This window comes from Bacillus rossius, chromosome 18 (genome assembly GCF_032445375.1).
Source record: "Bacillus rossius redtenbacheri isolate Brsri chromosome 18, Brsri_v3, whole genome shotgun sequence".
NCBI classification, from domain to species: domain Eukaryota; kingdom Metazoa; phylum Arthropoda; class Insecta; order Phasmatodea; family Bacillidae; genus Bacillus; species Bacillus rossius.
Window position 1 is genome coordinate 18206226 of NC_086345.1, and position 18475 is coordinate 18224700.

Below are 18475 nucleotides of genomic sequence, written 5' to 3' on the forward strand. Positions count from 1 at the left end.
ATGTAATTGTTTTTATTTATAGTTTGCTATACGGTTAAATTCGTAATTATAGTTTAAGCTCACGAAATTCTTTTAATGTCACTGTGTTAATTATTTAATTTACATATCATTCGTTGATACATCATATTATAAATACTTACGTAATAGTAGCCTAATTTTATTTTTGACTGCTAGTTAGGAGCCTTATTAAATTAATTTATAACTTTTGTGAATATTCGTAATACTTTTCGAATCCATGTAAGTACAACGAATCCGGGTTTGGGTAATTGTGGATTCGAACTGTACCCGAAAATATTGGGTACTCGCACATCCCTATTGTTCAACCATCATGGCGGTAAGTTGTGCTATCATGCACGCTTGCTGCTAATCTAGTTGTTCGCAAGTGCATCATCATTAATTGTGTCGTTTTTATCTGGATTTTATGGTCTCGCACGTCTCTAGATAAAACAAAGGTTCTACCCAGTGGCGTAGCCAGGATTTGTGTATGGGGGGGTGTTAAGAAGCATGCCGCCCCTCCCCCCCCCCCCCCCCCAAGGGAAAATTTTTGTATTTTAAGGTGTAAAATAGTGCTATTTTAGCATTTTTCGGTACTTAAATTTAAATATTGTAATGGTAAAATTTTTTATTAATTTTAAAATGAAATTTTTTTGAGTGATGAATAAGAAATTAATTAAAGATTTGGTGCTAAGGGGGCGGGGGGTGAGGGGGTTGAACCCCTAAACCCCACCCCCCGACTACGCCCCTGGTTCTACCGCACAGCCCTCCAGAGCCGGTGGGACGCAGCAGCCCTCACCTCACGGAAGGGAGCATGGTGGACTGGAAGGTGTTGCAGAACACGGGCAGCAGCCGCCCCAGGTACACGGGGGCCATCTCGGGGTCCCCCCTCGGCTCCCCGCCGTCCTCCGGCTCGGCCGCGTCCGGCTTCTTCTCCTTGTCCGCCGGGATCATCCACTCCCCTGGGCGCACACACCGCACCACACACATCGCAACCCTGCGCTCCCTTCGATCCTGGGTACGTTAAAGTATATGTTATTAAGTTTAGAGGAATTGTGATCAATGCCTTTCCGCAAATCATAGATAAGTATTAAGTAGAGGTCTTCGGGTAGTGGATTTTTAAGCCGGGTCGGGTCGGTTCCGTTCGGGTAATTGCACAAAAAATTCGGGGTCGGGTCGGGTATTGTCTTTCTAACATACCTGATGAAACTGGAAATTGTTATTGCAAAATGTTTTTAATGTATCTTAAATACACTTTAAAAAATTAATAAATATAAGTTAAAACATTAAATCAAATTACAAAATAAGCATTGCTCAACATGAATTTTTTTTATGCAATTCACATAAAAAACAACCCTATCAAACAGTTTTTACTTAGCCTAATTTTTGATTTTGATGCAAAAAACCCAGTTCTTCTACATCTACATGTTCTGCTGACAGCCGTTCCCAAACTGTGTGTCACAACATTGCTAGCACTTGAGAACACACGCTCACTGGATACTTCTGTGGCAGGTATTCCCACATAATGATTTGCTGTTTTGGCGATGCTTGGAAAACAGCTTATTGTAGTTAAAAGGTTAAAATGTTATTTTAGCATTTAAAAACGTGTTCAAATCAGCATTACAGTAAAACCTCGCTCGTACGGCCCCCGGTTCGCACGTACAGATTTTCGAAGGAAAAAAAAATTGAATATGAAAAATTGTAAGAACATTAAAGTTAGGTAATTAAAATACAGTCGCAACCTGCAGCGTTCAGAATAAATAGGGGCTACATTACACATACGCGTTGCGCCACACTAAAAATATTTTTTTTAAAAAAGGGCGGCAAATTGATGGAAATTATTATTGTCAATAGCGCGCCGTGCGCGGAGAAAGGTCATTGTACTCGATCAGCTGTTGTTACGGCGCGGCGTGGCCGCCGGCTGGCTCTCTGTTCTCTCAGCTGCGCATGCGCAGTACGCTCCGCCCAGACTCGTGACCTTCTATCAGCAGCCAGCCAATAGAAGCGAGCTTAGCGGAAAAAAATACAAGCTCCACCTCCCGTGTACCAGTTTTGCCTAGTTCTAATACCAGTTTATTGGTATACGCACCAGTTTCCTCGGTGCCGTGACATATTCAAGTTTACGTTCATCTTGAATTCTTGATACCAATAATTAATTATTTACGATCCCCAGAAATAAATGGTTAGTTTAAAAAATATGCGTCAACTGTACAATATTACCGAAATTATAAAATATGTATAAAACAGTTACCAAGACTCCGCTCATTTTATTTTGTGAAGTTTATGTCTCGTACCAGTATTTTTCGGCTAAGTTGTGACATAAAAACAGTATCAGACAAGCAGCCACGTAATATTCCCGATATTACTGTTACGTTTATACATTCGTGAGTTTACGTTTTTCCCTCGTTCATTTTAGATTGTCTCCTGCTATAATTACTCGGACTGTTACACGCCTAGGCTTAAATTATTACATATTTAGAAATAAAAGCAACTTTCCATGTTATAAAATATGTATATTTTGCGATTTAAAATGTTCATTGCCGACTATAAACGTTACGTTTTTCACGATGTTTTTAGGCCTACTAGCTAATTTTATCTAGACTTAAAAGTACCCACGGTACTTTTTTTTTATTTGACCAAATATATTGTGTGTTAATTATTTTTTTATTGATATAAAAAAATATAAACACAAGGCTTAAGACGATGCCTTCAGTGTCGAGTTTTTTTTATTTTATTTTTAAGTTAAGTGTTGTTTCTGCACGAATAGGATATAATTTTGATCAAAAATACATCAGCATAATATATAGACACGGCAGGTCATTTCCCATGGCAGCAGGACACGGCAACGGCAAGTTAACCAAGATTTAATTTTTTTTTTATTAGACGTCCGACCCGGAAATTTTCGGGTATAAAAAGTGTCCGACCCGAGCCACGGGTAATTTAACTACCCGAAAAATACCCGGAAAGACGGGTACCCGCCGACCTCTAGTATTAAGCTAAGCGAGTGTGTTAAGGGTCCCGCCTACCTGGGCACACATACAATGTGCAGAGCTTCAGGAAAAACAACGGGATTTCAAAATAACTCAAAGATATCCGAGTGGGGCCTATTTACGAATAGCATTTAAGAGTTCGCCGAGGGCCGAAAAGTACTTTTAATTTCGGAATAAGTTTTTAAACTGTATTTTTTGAAGCGTTAAAATGGCTAAAACGCGTGTTTTCAGATTAATTTTTAGGCATAAAACAATCAGTACAGATTCTTGAAAGCACTTAAGGGGCTTGCATAACACCTTTATCTTCATTTCTCCGCCATATAATGTTACGGTCACCGCTCAAATTTCACAGTTATCCTGTGACGAGGAGACGAATGCGCGCCAGTTCAAAGCCTTGCGCTTATAGGCTATACCGCGCTGGAAATACCAGCGAGCGTCGCGCTTATCATCCCGCCTCACTAACACACATACACCCCTGACGAGGCGGGCCCCTTAAGAGTTATAACTCCCCCCCCCCTCTTAAGGAAGTTAAAGGAACCTCAATATAATTTTTGATGGACTTAATTTGACACTTGAGGTAGGCACCGGGTAGGTGCATCGTCATTTCACTTGCTCGTAACTAGGCCTGTGCAAAGCTTTTGATCATACAATTAAATCAAACCTCCTCTTAATATTTCATTTAAACTTCGCCAGGGAATTTGCTATTACTAAAGCATAACTACCATCACAGTAAACACTAACCACAAAATAGTGCCGGCTACGAAATGTAGTTTCATCGGCACAGACAGAACGCGCATGTTGCATGAAATCGGGAAAACTATCGGTATCAACGTTCGACTACATGCGCGCACTCTATGCAGGCATCAACGTAACCAAATCATGAATGATGCCAGCTGATGCTGGCTACATTTTTATAAGCAATACACAGCGGTGACGAAGACGATCAGATGAAGGTCACAACGTTTGAAAATGTCTTAAAAGAATATTTACAAATCAGACAACTTTGTATTTCTATTATTTAAATAAGTAAGCGGTAATAGCCAAACTAAAAAAAGATGTCAACTTTAAAATACATCATTTTGTATGGGGAAAGAAGTTTGTTGGTAACAGCTTACCTAGGAAAAATAACGTGTATCTTATTGAGAAATTGGCGGGGCCGAAACATTTAGACAATATGACCGGAAATCTTATAAACATGTATCGTCATTACCATATTTCCCCACTATAACCACCTTAACTGCCCGACAGCCAACTTGAAAACCAATTGCTGCTGCACAGTGCTTTATCCTGTCCTGTTTACAACCTACACAAAGCGCTCAGATAGTGGGACAATAAAAACAACATGCAACGTTTTGCGAGAACTATTTTTTTTCTTTCCAAATCTTGATGCCTGAAAATTAAGGTGCGACTATTATGTGAATGTGACTGTTTCGTACTGAAAACTGTTAACAGATAACATGAAAGTCAAAAAACGATAGCCGGACGACGTCCGATGACGCCGGTACCAGATGAACCACAGAGTCTTTCCCGGTAGCCACCATGATCGCTCGAGTTAACAGCAGCAAAATGGCGACACATTTGAATTTTTGAAGCGTCCAACACTTTGGATTAGTTAATATAAATCTAGGGTAAGCACTATTTACAAATCCAACAGTGACGGTATTTATAATTAATGTGGGAATATAAACTGAAATAAGGCATCAAAAAGGGCTAACAGAGAGAGTTGACCCGGGGACAGGACCGGGGGCTCACCTGTGGACTATATGATAAAACACGGTATTTATAATAAATGTGGAAATATGAACTGAAGAGGGCTAGTAGAGAGAGTTTCCCCGGGGCCCCACCTGGGGACTGGAGGATGGCGGCCACCTCCCGGTGGCCCTCATCGATCCTCTCGCGAGCCTTGTCCAGCGGGGTCTTGCCGTCCTCGTCCCGCAGGTCCGGGTTCGCTCCGTGCCGGAGCAGCACCTTCGCGATGGCCGGCCGCCCGAAGCAGGCGGCGTAGTGCAGGGACGACGACCTCTGGCCTGTCCCGGGACACACACACTGCTCCGTGAGTGGAGGACGCTCGTCCACCCCTCGCGATCGCAAACCCCGCCACACAGAACATGGGGTTGAGTGCAGGAAAAGATAGGATGGTCCTGGAAGAAGAGTCTCGGACAGACAGAAAGGTTCCACTGAGCAATTTTGGGGGCTTGGACCTTTTGTCCGCATTGGGTTTGGTTTGGCACTGGTCTTTGGGGGGCAGCATGTTGTTGTCCCACCAAACACAAAACGTACATGAGTCTCGTCGCAAGATGGTGGAGTACTGACGTAATCCTTCTAGTAACGTCAGCGGCGGATTTTCCAAATTTTCTGGGTTTCCGATGTAATCGTTCCCCACCAATATTTAAAAAATATACATACACACATGGAAAAAGTACAATTTCATTCGGAAATTAAAATTCAGGTGTTTGTTAGTTCATAGGCATCTTTAACTCCACAATGTTATATTATTTTCTCAACTAGTTGCAGGCAAAACATTATTTATTGTGAAATGCACAAATTATCTGCAGTAAAATACTTTCGTTATCTACCAAAAACATCTTTAATAAAGAATTTTATTAGATTATTGACATATTACATAAAAAATATTGAATTTCTTGACACGCACAGTGATCAATGTATTTACCAGAGTACATGTCGCACATTTTATGCATATTTTTAGTTTAAAAAAATGTAGTGCTGTCCTTATGCGAGTTTTTTCACTTTGGGATTAAAAAAATCCAACATTGCATTGTGTGGTTGAATATGCGTGTAAATAACTAGCCTATGTTGGTTTTGGTAAGTTTAACTCCATGAGTAAGTATAATTTGTTTAGTTAAAATATCTTAGCAGTATTTGTGAAGCTCCGTGAATGGTGCAGTTATGGTCCTAATCAAGATGGACGCTCAAGACATAATTCAGTGTCGGAAGTTTCCACGTTCCCCCAAAATTTCCCAGGACAAGAAGTTAAAACAGTTATACAGTAAAATCCTCTTAAAAAGTTATAACTAAAAGAGTTTTCAGGTAAATTAGCATAAACAATTTGGCACTAGCTACAGTATATAATCTCAGGTACATTACAACTTTTAAGTTAATTTTTACTGTCAATAAGAATTTTTTCTTGTAACTTATTTATGACAGGTTTTATCACAGTCATACTAATAGTTGGTAAAATAAGCTATCTTCACTATGAATGTCAAAATCAATTTTTACTACATAATTTATATTTTTATACATTAAAAAAAAAAAATTATATTGATTCTGGTTACAGTTCCATAAATCTTTGGCTAGTAATAACTGTTAAATCCGAGTACTTAGTGCTTGAAACTCATAATCTGAGCGTAATTATATAGAAAATTTCAAAACAAATGAGCACATTAATGAAATGCATTGCAGACTAAATACTTCAACTATTTCTTCTTTTGATTCATAGAGGCTTAAAATATTAAAAATAAATTTAAAAAATTTATATAGCCTACATATAATCTTCATTTTCTATACCTTAGTTATGAAAAACAATTATATTTTAACATAATTTAATTTAAATGTAAATGCAATCATGTGTTTTTTTTCACGTGGTTAATTCATTATTTACTTCCGGTACGAGAGAAAAATTCAAACCAAAATCCTGTACCTACAATTGGCTTACCCTTATTCACATCCGCACCTCTATCGCAGAGAAACTCCACCATTTCTTGTGTTCCGAACGCCGATGCCCAATTGAGTAACGTTTGGCCGACATCATCCATGAAGTTCACTTCAATGCCTGAAACAAACACGACAAACCGCTCTCACTCCTAAGTTTGTTTGCAAACGTTCATGTTCACTTTAAAAATCAACATAACGCACCAGAAAACGTTTAAGAAAAAAATTACAAAAAAAAAATGTCAATTACTTAAACAAAATTAAATCACTAAATAAATAAATAAATAAAAAAAAAAAAAAAAAAGGAACGAATTGGCTACAGATAATTATAAAATGCTAACCTACAATTTTCCTGGATACATTCCACAAAGCAATACTTCATCAAGCTTGGAGTAAAAACCAACCCACAAACACCCGTGGGGAAAAAAAAAACTTGAGGTTTTTTGTTTTTTTTTTTTCTTCCCCCCCCCTCCCCCACCGATACATAGAGGCACGCATATTTCGCTGAAAAGATATTCCGACCGGCTGGGTGTTTAAAACCCCCGTGGCATCATCTGCGTCTCGCAGTTGGCCGGGTTTATTCCAGGCGCGTGTCTACCGTCGGCGAAACCAAATCACAGCCGTCCGGTGCGGGAAGCCAAACTCGTCCCGAACGGCCCGGCACGGACAGGGGCTGCGTCTTCTCTCGCAGACGGCCGCCAATCGCGAGGGAACAATCGCTGGCGCGGGCACACACCTCGTTGCAGTCTGACGACCGACGAGGTTATTTCGCGGAAAAATGCGTGCCCCTGCCGACACTGCGTCCGGGGGACGGATCACGGTCGGAAGGTGGCAGCAGCGGCTAACCTCCGGAGTCTATGGCCTCGATGAGGGCGTCCGTGTCCTTGCTGCGGATGCAGTCGATGAGCTGGCGGTGGGACTTCTCCCCGGCGCTGTCCATTCGCCTGAGCCGCGGCAGGAGCTGCCCGGCGGGGCCCACGCATCCCGCTCGCGACAGGGCCTTCCTGCCCTCGAACAGCAGCACCAGGAGCAGGTCCACCAGCCGCATCGAGTCCAGGGTGCACCTGCGGCGACAAACCCCCCCGGGTCACCCCTACGCCGGCTCCCGCCCAAACCAGCTCTCTCCCCGATCCGAACCTCAATCCAGAAAGCGTTTCGTTTGCAACTTATGACACTTTCGACAGCAAGCTGCGCCCGAACGAAGTTCTCTCACGTGGTAAGGAAGAAACACTTGAGTATGTCCCAAAATAAGGGAAAGACGCGCTTACGTGATAAGTCCAGGGTGCACCTGCAATGACAGACAGGACGGCACACATCTTTTCAAATTCACTTTGGTCGATTTTTTGTGTGATTACAGCTGGTTTACGCCCAATATTTAAGTTGAGGCCCACTCTGTGGGGTGGTTTAAAGCCTCACCAACTCTCTCGAATCCGAATCTCAATTTAGAAAGAGTACCTAATATATACCCCTCAAACCTGAATAAACGTTTCAACGGTCAAAAATAAAATATTGCAACATAAATTAAAAATATTAACCATGGAGCCGTAACTTTCTACCCTTTTAAGCGGTTGTTTCAAAAACTAGGTTTCCAGAATCAATACATATTGTAACTTAATTTATATACTTACATGTTTCAAAGTACGATATCTTGTGGAATGGTAACGGTTTAGGTACGAAGAAAAATACTGACCTAGTGAACTTCGGAGGTTATCACAGAAAAACTGTAGATTTTTTATAAGAAACAAGCCCATTAACACTCTCCTCTATATATGTGCATACTAGCTGAAGTATACATCACTGCCCAGGCTTTAGGCTGAGTGAAGAGTATTCACTAACAGAAGTGGTTCTTAAGCTTTTTGAAGTTTAGTCACATAATTGAAGGCATACCATATTTAAATTTCTAAGAAATAAGTTATGATAAGTCAAATATTACAAATACATACTGATGGTGAACTCTAGGCTTGTTTACAAACAATAAATGCCATTAAAGAGCCATAGTTAAACTGCTCACTGTTTAAGCATGACCTGTAGATTCCTTGTAATAACAAATATCCGTGATGAAATGGTATAATAAGCTAATTATACAGTGTTTCATCACATAATCGACGCACCACACAAAATTAAAGGGGGAAAAAAATTCTGGCATAAAATTTGCATTATGTTTTTGGTCCCGCTGTTACGAGCTTTTATATCTGCATAAATATTCATCTGGGATACCACATCCGGTACATCATCTAGTAACGCACACTTTGAGAATTACTCGCGTAGGGAAATGGAGATGATTTCTGCGAAATCAAATGTAGAAAATACTCTTTTCTCGTAACTTACCTTTCATCTCCTTTGAGAGCTTTCTCGATGGCATCGGGAAGATCGGATCGAAGCAGATCCTAGAAAGAAAAAAAAAATTGGTTGTCTGTAAAGTCGGTTTACGGACGATAGTTTAACGTGACGTCATAACAAAACATTGATGAAATGATTGCATACATTTATGAATAAAACTGGACCATTTTTATTGAATTATCACTATTTTGTATGGATACAAAGGAGGAGTGAAATGAAATCTACAATTTAATTGATTAAATTTACTTTTATTTGCACTCATTAATTCAAATATGTTTATTACTTTAACGAAGAGATTATTTTAACTATAACTTTTATACATGTTTGCAATTTAACTTCTTCCAATCTGTGTTATTCTGTTAAGGATAGGACGATGATAGGAAAAGTAGGAAATGAATGGGAGTGTTTCAAGTTTAATGTGCCTCGAAAAAGTCAAATCGATGGTTGTTCCAATCAAGTGGAAGAGAGATAGAAGCGGCGCAAGCGTACAATGAGCATAACGGGACACAGTGTAACGGGACAATGTGCGTAACGGGACAATGTGCGTAACGGGACACTTTTTCGTGCGTGCAGCAGGCGTTCATCGATTTATTAGACGCTGTCAGGTCAAAATGATAAAGCCCGGCGAGCTCCGTGCCGGCAGCAGACAGACGTGTTGCGAGCGGGGACTCACGTGCGTGATGCCGGGGGAACCCCTGCAGAGGGTCGACAGCAGGCTGATGATGGTGGACACCGAGGCGGACGACTTCGTCTCGGGGGCCGTGGTGCTGGTGTTCACGCCCGGGGTCCCTGCGATCACAACCACGGCCACCGTCAAAAAACTATACACAAAGTGCAGGGCCGGCGCGTCCGTACAGGCGAACCAGGTAACCGCCCAGGGCGTCAAGTAGCTGGGGGGCGGCGCAGCACGACACACAACAGCTGATATAACATGTTTTACGATTATTGAAACTAGATGAAAATGGAAATTTTTGTAACAGTAACAGTTTGTAATGTTTATATTGATATAAGTAATTAAAGTCCATGGTGACCTGTTTATAATTTGTAATAAGTTAAAAAAAAAAAAATTAGCCTGCTTACATTTGATTGTTGACAAAATCTTAGGCTTTCGTGATGTATTTTGAGGCAAGGAAATTTTTTTTTTAGGTGTCCGGCCGGGAAGGGGGTGGGGGGAGGGGGGCATTAAGGTTTTTCGCCTAGGGCGCCAATTTACCTTGCACCGGCTCTGACAAAGTACACAGTAAAAAAAACATGTTTGATTATAACCACTGTTATTTCATAATACTACTACTAAAACAGGGTGTCTACACATCAGGGTTGAATAAAAATTTTTTTTTAAAACAGACAACCTGTTTTTTTTTTTTTGTTTGAACCAGGTTTTTATCACATTATTTTGGTTCTCACCGTGTTCAAATGGATGCCATTAAACATACCGCTTTCTGCCACGCATGTTGAGCCAGAATTAAAGTGAAATTAAACCTTTCATTTAAAAATTTAAGGTTTTTCTATTTAAAAATATATTTAAATATAAACCACTTAGTTTAGACCACGTTTTAAACCGTTTTTTAAAACATAGTGGTTTAAATAAGCCAACCTTGCTACAACTACCTACTGAACCAATTTTAGAACTTTTTCAGAACAGTTCAACAGAAATTATTAAACAAATTTTTTTTTAATGTAAATCAATAATCAAAATTAAACATGAGCCAAAATAATAAGATTTTTTTTTATTATTCGCAGGATATAACAGATTTTTAAGTCAAAAAACAAGCTAAATTTTAGGGGTGAATTTCACATGTGACTATAAACTGAAGAGAGTTGTAAAGAAAACAATATACAAATGTGAAAAAAGAGTGCTGGAAATAAAAGTTTTGTGCCTTCCAACACCATTGCTGCTTATATAAGGATTTTTTTTACTGACTTTCATGAACAGTCCTTCAGTTTCCTGACTTTTGTAACATGAAGACACCCTATAAATTAATTGTGGCTATAAACTGAAGAAAGAAGAAACGCATAAAAAAACCACTCTAATTAGTATAAGCTTGCCATAAATGCCCGGGTAAATGCTGTCACCAGCAATGTCTGTAAACGAGCGAGCAAACTGACAGGTTGTGTCCACTACCAGGTGATTAAGGCCTACCCGGACACACATACAGTATGCGCAACTTCATGAAAAACAACTCAAGATATCCGCATGGGGTCTGTTTATAAAAAGCAATTTAATTCGCTGAGGGCCAGTAAGTAGTTTTGTTTCTCTAGTCAATTTTTAAATTGTAATGTTAGAAGAGTTAAAACGGCTAAAAGGTGTTTGCTGAGTTTTTATGCGTAAAACCACCTGTACAGATTCTTAGAAGCACTTAAGGGACTTGCATTACACCTTGAACTTCATTTCTCCACCATATAATGTTACAGTCACCTCTCAAAATTTCATAGTTATCCTATGCACGACGAGAAGACTGCGCGCCAGTCCAGAGGAGACACCGCGCTAGAAGCACCAACGAGCGTCGCGCTTATCATCCCGCCTCACACAGATACACTCCTGTCTAGGCAGGGCCCTTAAAGTGATTGTGATTTTCAGCACTGTTGCTGTTTATTCTGGGACGTTTTTATGACTTTCATGACCAGTCCTCCAGTTTCATAAATTTTGTGATAAGCTAGACGCTCGCTGGTATTTCTAGCCCGGTATAGCCTTTAGGCGCAAGGCTCTGAATTGGCGTGCAATTCTTCTCGCAGTCACAGGATAACTGTGAAATTTGAGCGGTGAGACAGTAACATTACATGGCCGAGAAATGAAGATAAAGGTGTAATGCAAGACTCTAGGGATGTGCGAGTACCCAATATTTTTGGGTACGGTTCAAATCCACAATTACCCATACCCAGAATCGTACATATGTACATGGATTCGAACATTATTACGAATATTCACAAATGTTATAAATTAATTTAATACGGCTCAAAAATACTAGCAGTGAAAAATCAAATTAGTCTACTATTACATAAGTGTTTATAATATGATGTATCAACGAAAGAAATGTAAATTAAATAATTAACACAGTGACACTAAATTTTTTTGAGATTTCGAGAGCTTAAACTGTAATTACGAATTTCGTTGTATAGCTATGTTTTATGCCAAAAAAAATCTCTGAAAACACGCCAACTAGCCATTTCAACCCTTCCAAAAATACACTTTAAAAACTTAATCCGAAATCAAAAGTACTTTGCGGCCCTCGGGGAACTCTTAAATGCTTTTCATGAGCAGACCCCAACTCGGATGGCTCGATTAGTTTGGAAATCGCGTTGTTTCTCCTGGAGCTCCGCGGGCCTCGACGAAGCAGGCTGCCCCCACCTGGGCCGGTGCAGGCGGCGGCGGCAGGCCCCGCCGCGTTGGACAGCCGCGCCAGCAGCTCCGTGACGAGGCCGTGCGCCGCGAGGGGGGCCGGGTCCACGCCGCGCCGCGTGAAGCGGTCCGCCAGGGACGCGAAGCAGCGCAGGGCTCCGTCCGCCACCTGCGCAGGCAACGGGCGTTCCCTTCCTCACACGCGCACGGCTCTACATCTCCATGATCCCATTACTCACATGAGCCACTGGAGTTTGACACACGACACACAAGCATAATCAATAGGAACAAGATTATACAGTCAAACCTCTATCTATCGTTTTTCAGGGGACCAACAAAAAAAATTCAGTAGATGCGGACATTCAATAGATGTGAACTTCACTCTTAGATTTTGAAAAAAATATTTCAACCTCAAAAAAATTAGTGTCAGAAATAAATCAGTTACTTGTCATTAAAGTTTAATCAATTGAAAAAAAATAAAAATGGAAGCATTTTACTTCATTCAATTTACACTTTAAAAAAACATAGCCTATGCACAATAGACCTACAATTCAATTTCAATTTCTTCAATAATCCTAATTTGTTCATCAAGTGTTCTCAACTGTTTACTATGCCGAGACATTTTAATCGCTCTAAAACGTTAACCTCACTTTTGCACTTTTTATTTAGTCAACGTTCACGCATATGTAAAGTAAACAACGATCAGAATCAGGAAGTAACATGTGGCATAGATTAGGATAGCATGCCCGAACATGAAATACCGACCTACAGAAATGTGTTCACGATGCTGCACAGGAATCAATACATTTTCAACGCCACAGCGGACGCCATAGTGGTTTCTTTGTACCTTATAAACTAGACGTCTCAATGCTCAGTCATAAGGGACATGTTTATTCTTGAACTTATTTCCACTTTTCATGGGGTCAAAGTAAACAAGTTTAAAAAGCGGGAAAGTGTAAATAAAGGAAAGACCATAAAAAGTATCACAGCTTACCTTATTTAGCACGTTTGATTTCAAGGATAAAAATATGAATACAAATATCACAGCATAAGGAAGTTGTACAAAAGAAAAAGAAAAATTTACAGTTTTTATCGCTTAAGCAACGCATATTTTATTCTTAAATCAAATTTGAAAATTAGGGGTGAGACCGTGGGTGCTACAATTATGCAAAAAAAAAAGTAAAGTAATCTATAAAAACAAAACCTATTCATGGAAAGTACGTTTATTTAAGAAGTAGACTTTGTGAAAGCACGCCAAATAATTTAAATTAATGAATGATACAATAAAACCATTTTATTCAACATAAAAAAAACCAGTAACAAGAACGTGATTTGTAACTATACGGATAACGATTGTGCGGGTTAACTCGATTCCTGACAGAGCGCGCACGTGCATCAGTCTGCGAGCTATCAATATCAATCTTCGACTACGTGCGCGCGCTCTATACGGGAATACAGAAATCAACACAACCAAACTGGCGCTGCTTACGTTTTTATAAGCGGTAAAAAGTGACTCCCGAGACGTTAAAGATGAAGTTTATAACTTTTAAAAACGTCTTTAAAACACGATTTACACATCAGATTACTTTGTAATAGGATTAATTAAATTAGTAAGCAGTTTTATCAGAAATAACGGCGTAAATGGCGTAAATTGCGTAAAGCAATAGGCGCGTTGTAAACAAAGGGAATTTATTGCATTAAATCAAATGAGGTTAAAACAGGACAGAAATAAAATGGTTCAAATAACATGAAACCGTAAATAACGGTAATGTAAATAAGGGGTTTCGCTGTATAATTTTTGTAACTGGAAGATGTAATCTACATTTCTTTTAAACATGGGGGGGGTAGTCTTATATTAGATTAACCGGGCCAGATTTTGCAAGTCAAATTATTGTAAAATGAATTCGATTCGAATTGATGAATTGAATATCAAAAAATTCAAACTCGAATTCGGAAATTTCGAATATTCGCAGAACACTACTCAATATAAAGGACAATAAAATAAAAAAACCAACTCCTTATGCGTGAAGTCAAGCCTTAAAAGCAAGATTAAAAATAAAGTTGATCCCTGTTAAGAAGTTTCTCAAAGCATTTATAAATTTAGACTTATTAACAGAGAAAATTTATTAAAAGGGTACAAATTGTATGTATTTATTGGTTCAGTGACAAATTTTTTTAAACATATTATGCAGGAAATTTTCTAACAGGGATTTTCTTAAGAGGATTTACTTAGGGACAAGATTATATAGTGGACTGCAATAAAACCAAAATAACACCGAAAAAGGTGTAAATACACCACATAACAAGGAAATGTAAGATAATAGACCATTAAGCACCGAAATGCAACTAAAATAAAAAAAACATAATCTTTTGATATAATATATTCAATTAATGTAATTTATTTAGCAGGAAATTGGTATGTAGTTAATAGATTGGAAATTTTGTTTGTTTTTTTTAGTTATTTTTGTCTTTGCCACTACTATAGGTAACTCATTTTTAAATTACGGAATTCGTACATTTTTCGCACACACAAACACTTGCAAATTAATTTTTTATTTTCCCAAGAAGTGAAACATGCTTATTAAAAATTTATCACATTGTAGAAGTACAATATATAACAGCCAAAGTTGTGTGCCATATTTGTTTGGTAATATGCTATATATTTAAGAAACAACAGAATTTAAAAAAAATAATAGTAAAAACATTAAAAAACGATATCTCCTGTTTTTTTAAAACAAAATTGGCATTGAAAATAAAAACGACACATAACCTCGTCCCTAGTTTTACCGTACAGTCAGTAACTTCCAGGGTGTCCTCCTCCGATGCCTGACGGGGAAGACAAAATCGATATCTCCTGTTTTTAAAACAATATTAGCCTTAAAAATAAGTCGATAACTTCCCCCGGCGGGGGGCGTACGCACGTGGCTGTCCTCGTGCTTGAGCAAGGTGGAGAGCGCCTCCACGCACGTCGGCAGGCTGGGGTCCTGGGGCTCCATCTTGGTGCAGAGCCTCGACACGACGGCCATCGCCGAGTGGAGCGTGTCCTTGTGCACCCGGCAGCCGTTGTCCCGGATGAAGGACAGGACGCAGTTCAGGCCTCCGGCCTCGAACACGGCCCCCGCCTCCCGGGTGCAGATCAGCTCCAGTACCTGCACGCCCGGTTCCTCGAGTGGAACTTCTTTCATGACAGTGTAACGACAAGGGCAATTGCTATTTGGTAGGGATGGGCTAATCGATCAGGGGCGTGCCTGGGGGGACGGACGGACGGACGAACGGGACCGGACCCCCCCCCCCCCCCCCCAGGGCTAAAAATATTTTAATATTAAATTCATAAAATGAAAAAAAAAAATATTTTGTATGATATTAAAATAAATAAATAAATAAATAAATTCAATGACACAAGCATAAATGTTTGATATTAAACTTAGTTCACTTTCCATTTTATGGCGTAACTAAACTACTGTAAACGGTTGTATGCGAAGCATCCCCTCCCAGGAAGGCCCTAGCCTTCTGGCTGATACCCCCCCCCCCCCCCCAGAGCAAAATCCTGGGCACGCCACTGCGATCGATAACGGGCATAATCCAACAAAAAGAGTAGGAAAGGAGAAAGGTTTTTTGAAAAAACAGAAAACTCGCTATAACTTCCATAATATGATGAAAATCGCACCCATTTGAACATATAAAACTCAGAGGAGTAATACCAAACGTTTTTTGTCTAAATAAATTTTTTATACGACCAACCACAACTGCATTGAGAGGGGGGGGGGGGGAAGGAGTCGTAGGACAAAAAAATTCATAACTTCCTTAGTATGCACACCATTAATTTTGTTCAAATTGTTTGTAAAATCTTATAATTTGCATCTATAACTGTTGTCTGAAAATGTTTTTTTGATAAGACGAACCATTGCTGCAAGGGGTTGGAAAAAACAAGGGTAAGATTTTTAAAAAAAAAATCTTAATTTCCGTACCATATACGTTTTTAAAAGTTTTCTTATCTATTGTGAAAACTTAAAAGTATCATTTATAACATTTGTGAAAAATAATTTGATTTACGACCAACCATTACCACAAGGAATGAAAAAAAAAAAACAGGTGTTAAAAACGAAAAAATTTATAACTTCCTTGGTTAGTTCTCTATCATATCTGTTCGGATTGTTTGTAAACTTAATAAATATTATCCAAACATTTGTCAGAAACAATTTTGATACAACCAATCACTGCTGCTAAGGGTGAAATAAACAGAAATTAAGAAATGCTTACAAATTATTCTACTGAAAAAAAAAATGCATTAAATTACCAAGTCAAATTAACACTTTTTTTCAATTAGTTAATACACCTTTAACGTAATTTTTAGGGTTGGAATTTTCATCAGACAGCCAAATACAATTCATTTCAAATAAAGTGAATTAATTTGTAAACAGATGTATCCTATTCGTGAACCCGAATAGAGGCAGAGGATTTTATTTTTAAAAATTGCTCATAAAAACATAGGTCACCCTGGAATCACATACCAAGAGGAACTCGTGCAGTCACATAAATGCACTGTAAACTCTAAGGCCGGTATTCCAAGAGACAAAAAATAAATATAGTTTAAAAAACTAAAGAAACATGCTTTTAAAGATTATCGAACTAAAAAGTAAAAAATAATTTTAAAATTAAATTTATGACAATAGTATATAAGCAATACTAGTATAAATGAGAAAAAAGCTTGAGGCACTTTGTGCCATATTTTTTGAATATTAAGCGCCCCATGCTTTTTTCTCATTTATACTAGTATTGCTTATATACTATTGTCATAAATTTAATTTTAAAATTATTTTTTACTTTTTAGTTCGATAATCTTTAAAAGCATGTTTCTTTAGTTTTTTAAACTATATTTATATTTAACTTTTTAGTTTGATATTCTTTAAAAGCATGTTTTTTTAGTTTTTTAAACTATATTTATGTATAATTATCATAGGGAAATGAGTTACCGACACTACCTATTACCATCTGAGATAACTATTTGGAGTTGCAACGTCACAAAGAAATGGTAAAGTCTCTACGAATCATTTGCAGTTAGATGTATGGATATAATATTAGAATTTACCGGGGGAAAAAAAACATTTTTTTTTTTCGGCGTGGCCGGGAGTAGAACCCACGATCGCTGAATCCGAAAGCTGACGTCACAGAAGTCGCGCGCCTTAGACCGCTCGGCTAACGAACGTAATGAAATGGGTGGGACATTTTACAGTGATGAGTCACTCACTCTTAGTCGAAAGAGTTACAGACGGACAGACAGAGTTACAGACGGACAGACAAACATACAGGTGAAGCTAATATAAAGCATGTAAAATAAGGGTTTAGATGTTGAATATTCTACACCTGAACCTTAACCATATTCGTAGTGCACATAAGAACATGGCCAGCCCCTTATTTTGAGGGAACAGATTTTTGTGTTCTATACATTGCATATCTGTTGCCAAAATTCCATGCAGGCGCAAGAGCTCACTTTTTGTTCATTTGTCCAGATGGCAGAACTGCCTCTGGTGCCATTAACTTGTCTATATTCACTTTCATTAAAATTGGGAGATGTACCAAGCATGTTGGTGTGTCAAACGTAAATAGCTAATCTATCCTGGAATACATTCATACACTTTAATGGTCATAACAAGACATAATGCTACTTAAAAAAAAGTACTTGCAGCATCTGCTATATGTATTCCATTTTTGTGCGATGGTGTCGCTTCTCTACGATTTTTGCGATACAACATGTATCAGCGGATGCGAAATGTCCATTAGAATTTTTTTGGAAACAATTCCTAGCCTAACGCAGGGCACCGTTTATCAAAAACTGCTGCACGATTTGTTTCCTCGCTGGGATTCGGTTCGGACACTATCCGGAACACGGCCTGCGAGTTTAGGTTACAGTTGTGTCGCAACAAGTCAGAGCTTATTAGTAGAGACCGGAAAAATTTGCGGGTTAAATAACCTTCAGGATGGACTCCAATATCCTCTACACACTTGGGCAAATGCCAACTGTACATTGGCTGCTGACTTGTGAGTCGTCTCGACCGGGTGGCCTGTGATTCGGCACTTCTACGAGAGAGGGTCTCTAATTGGCCCCTCAGTCCTCCACGTTAACAGTGGACCAATGGCAGAAGCA

General features: G+C 39.0%; 1 protein-coding gene across 10 annotated transcripts in view; it reads right to left on the reverse strand.

Annotated features, from left to right (window-relative positions):
* Window positions 1-18475, reverse strand: part of LOC134541226 (E3 ubiquitin-protein ligase HECTD1) — a 151499-nt gene that overhangs the window by 88437 nt on the left and 44587 nt on the right. For 9 of the 10 annotated variants that reach the window (XM_063384490.1, XM_063384486.1, XM_063384485.1 and 6 more), the window contains exons 5-12: window positions 15252-15479; window positions 12340-12499; window positions 9667-9782; window positions 8982-9040; window positions 7500-7717; window positions 6658-6774; window positions 4829-5011; window positions 794-956 (exon numbers count right to left, since the gene is read on the reverse strand). In XM_063384490.1, the coding sequence (XP_063240560.1) occupies window positions 794-956; window positions 4829-5011; window positions 6658-6774; window positions 7500-7717; window positions 8982-9040; window positions 9667-9782; window positions 12340-12499; window positions 15252-15479 (1244 nt within the window). The remainder of the gene's footprint in view (window positions 1-793; window positions 957-4828; window positions 5012-6657; window positions 6775-7499; window positions 7718-8981; window positions 9041-9666; window positions 9783-12339; window positions 12500-15251; window positions 15480-18475) is intronic. The other variant, XM_063384483.1, reaches the window with a different exon arrangement.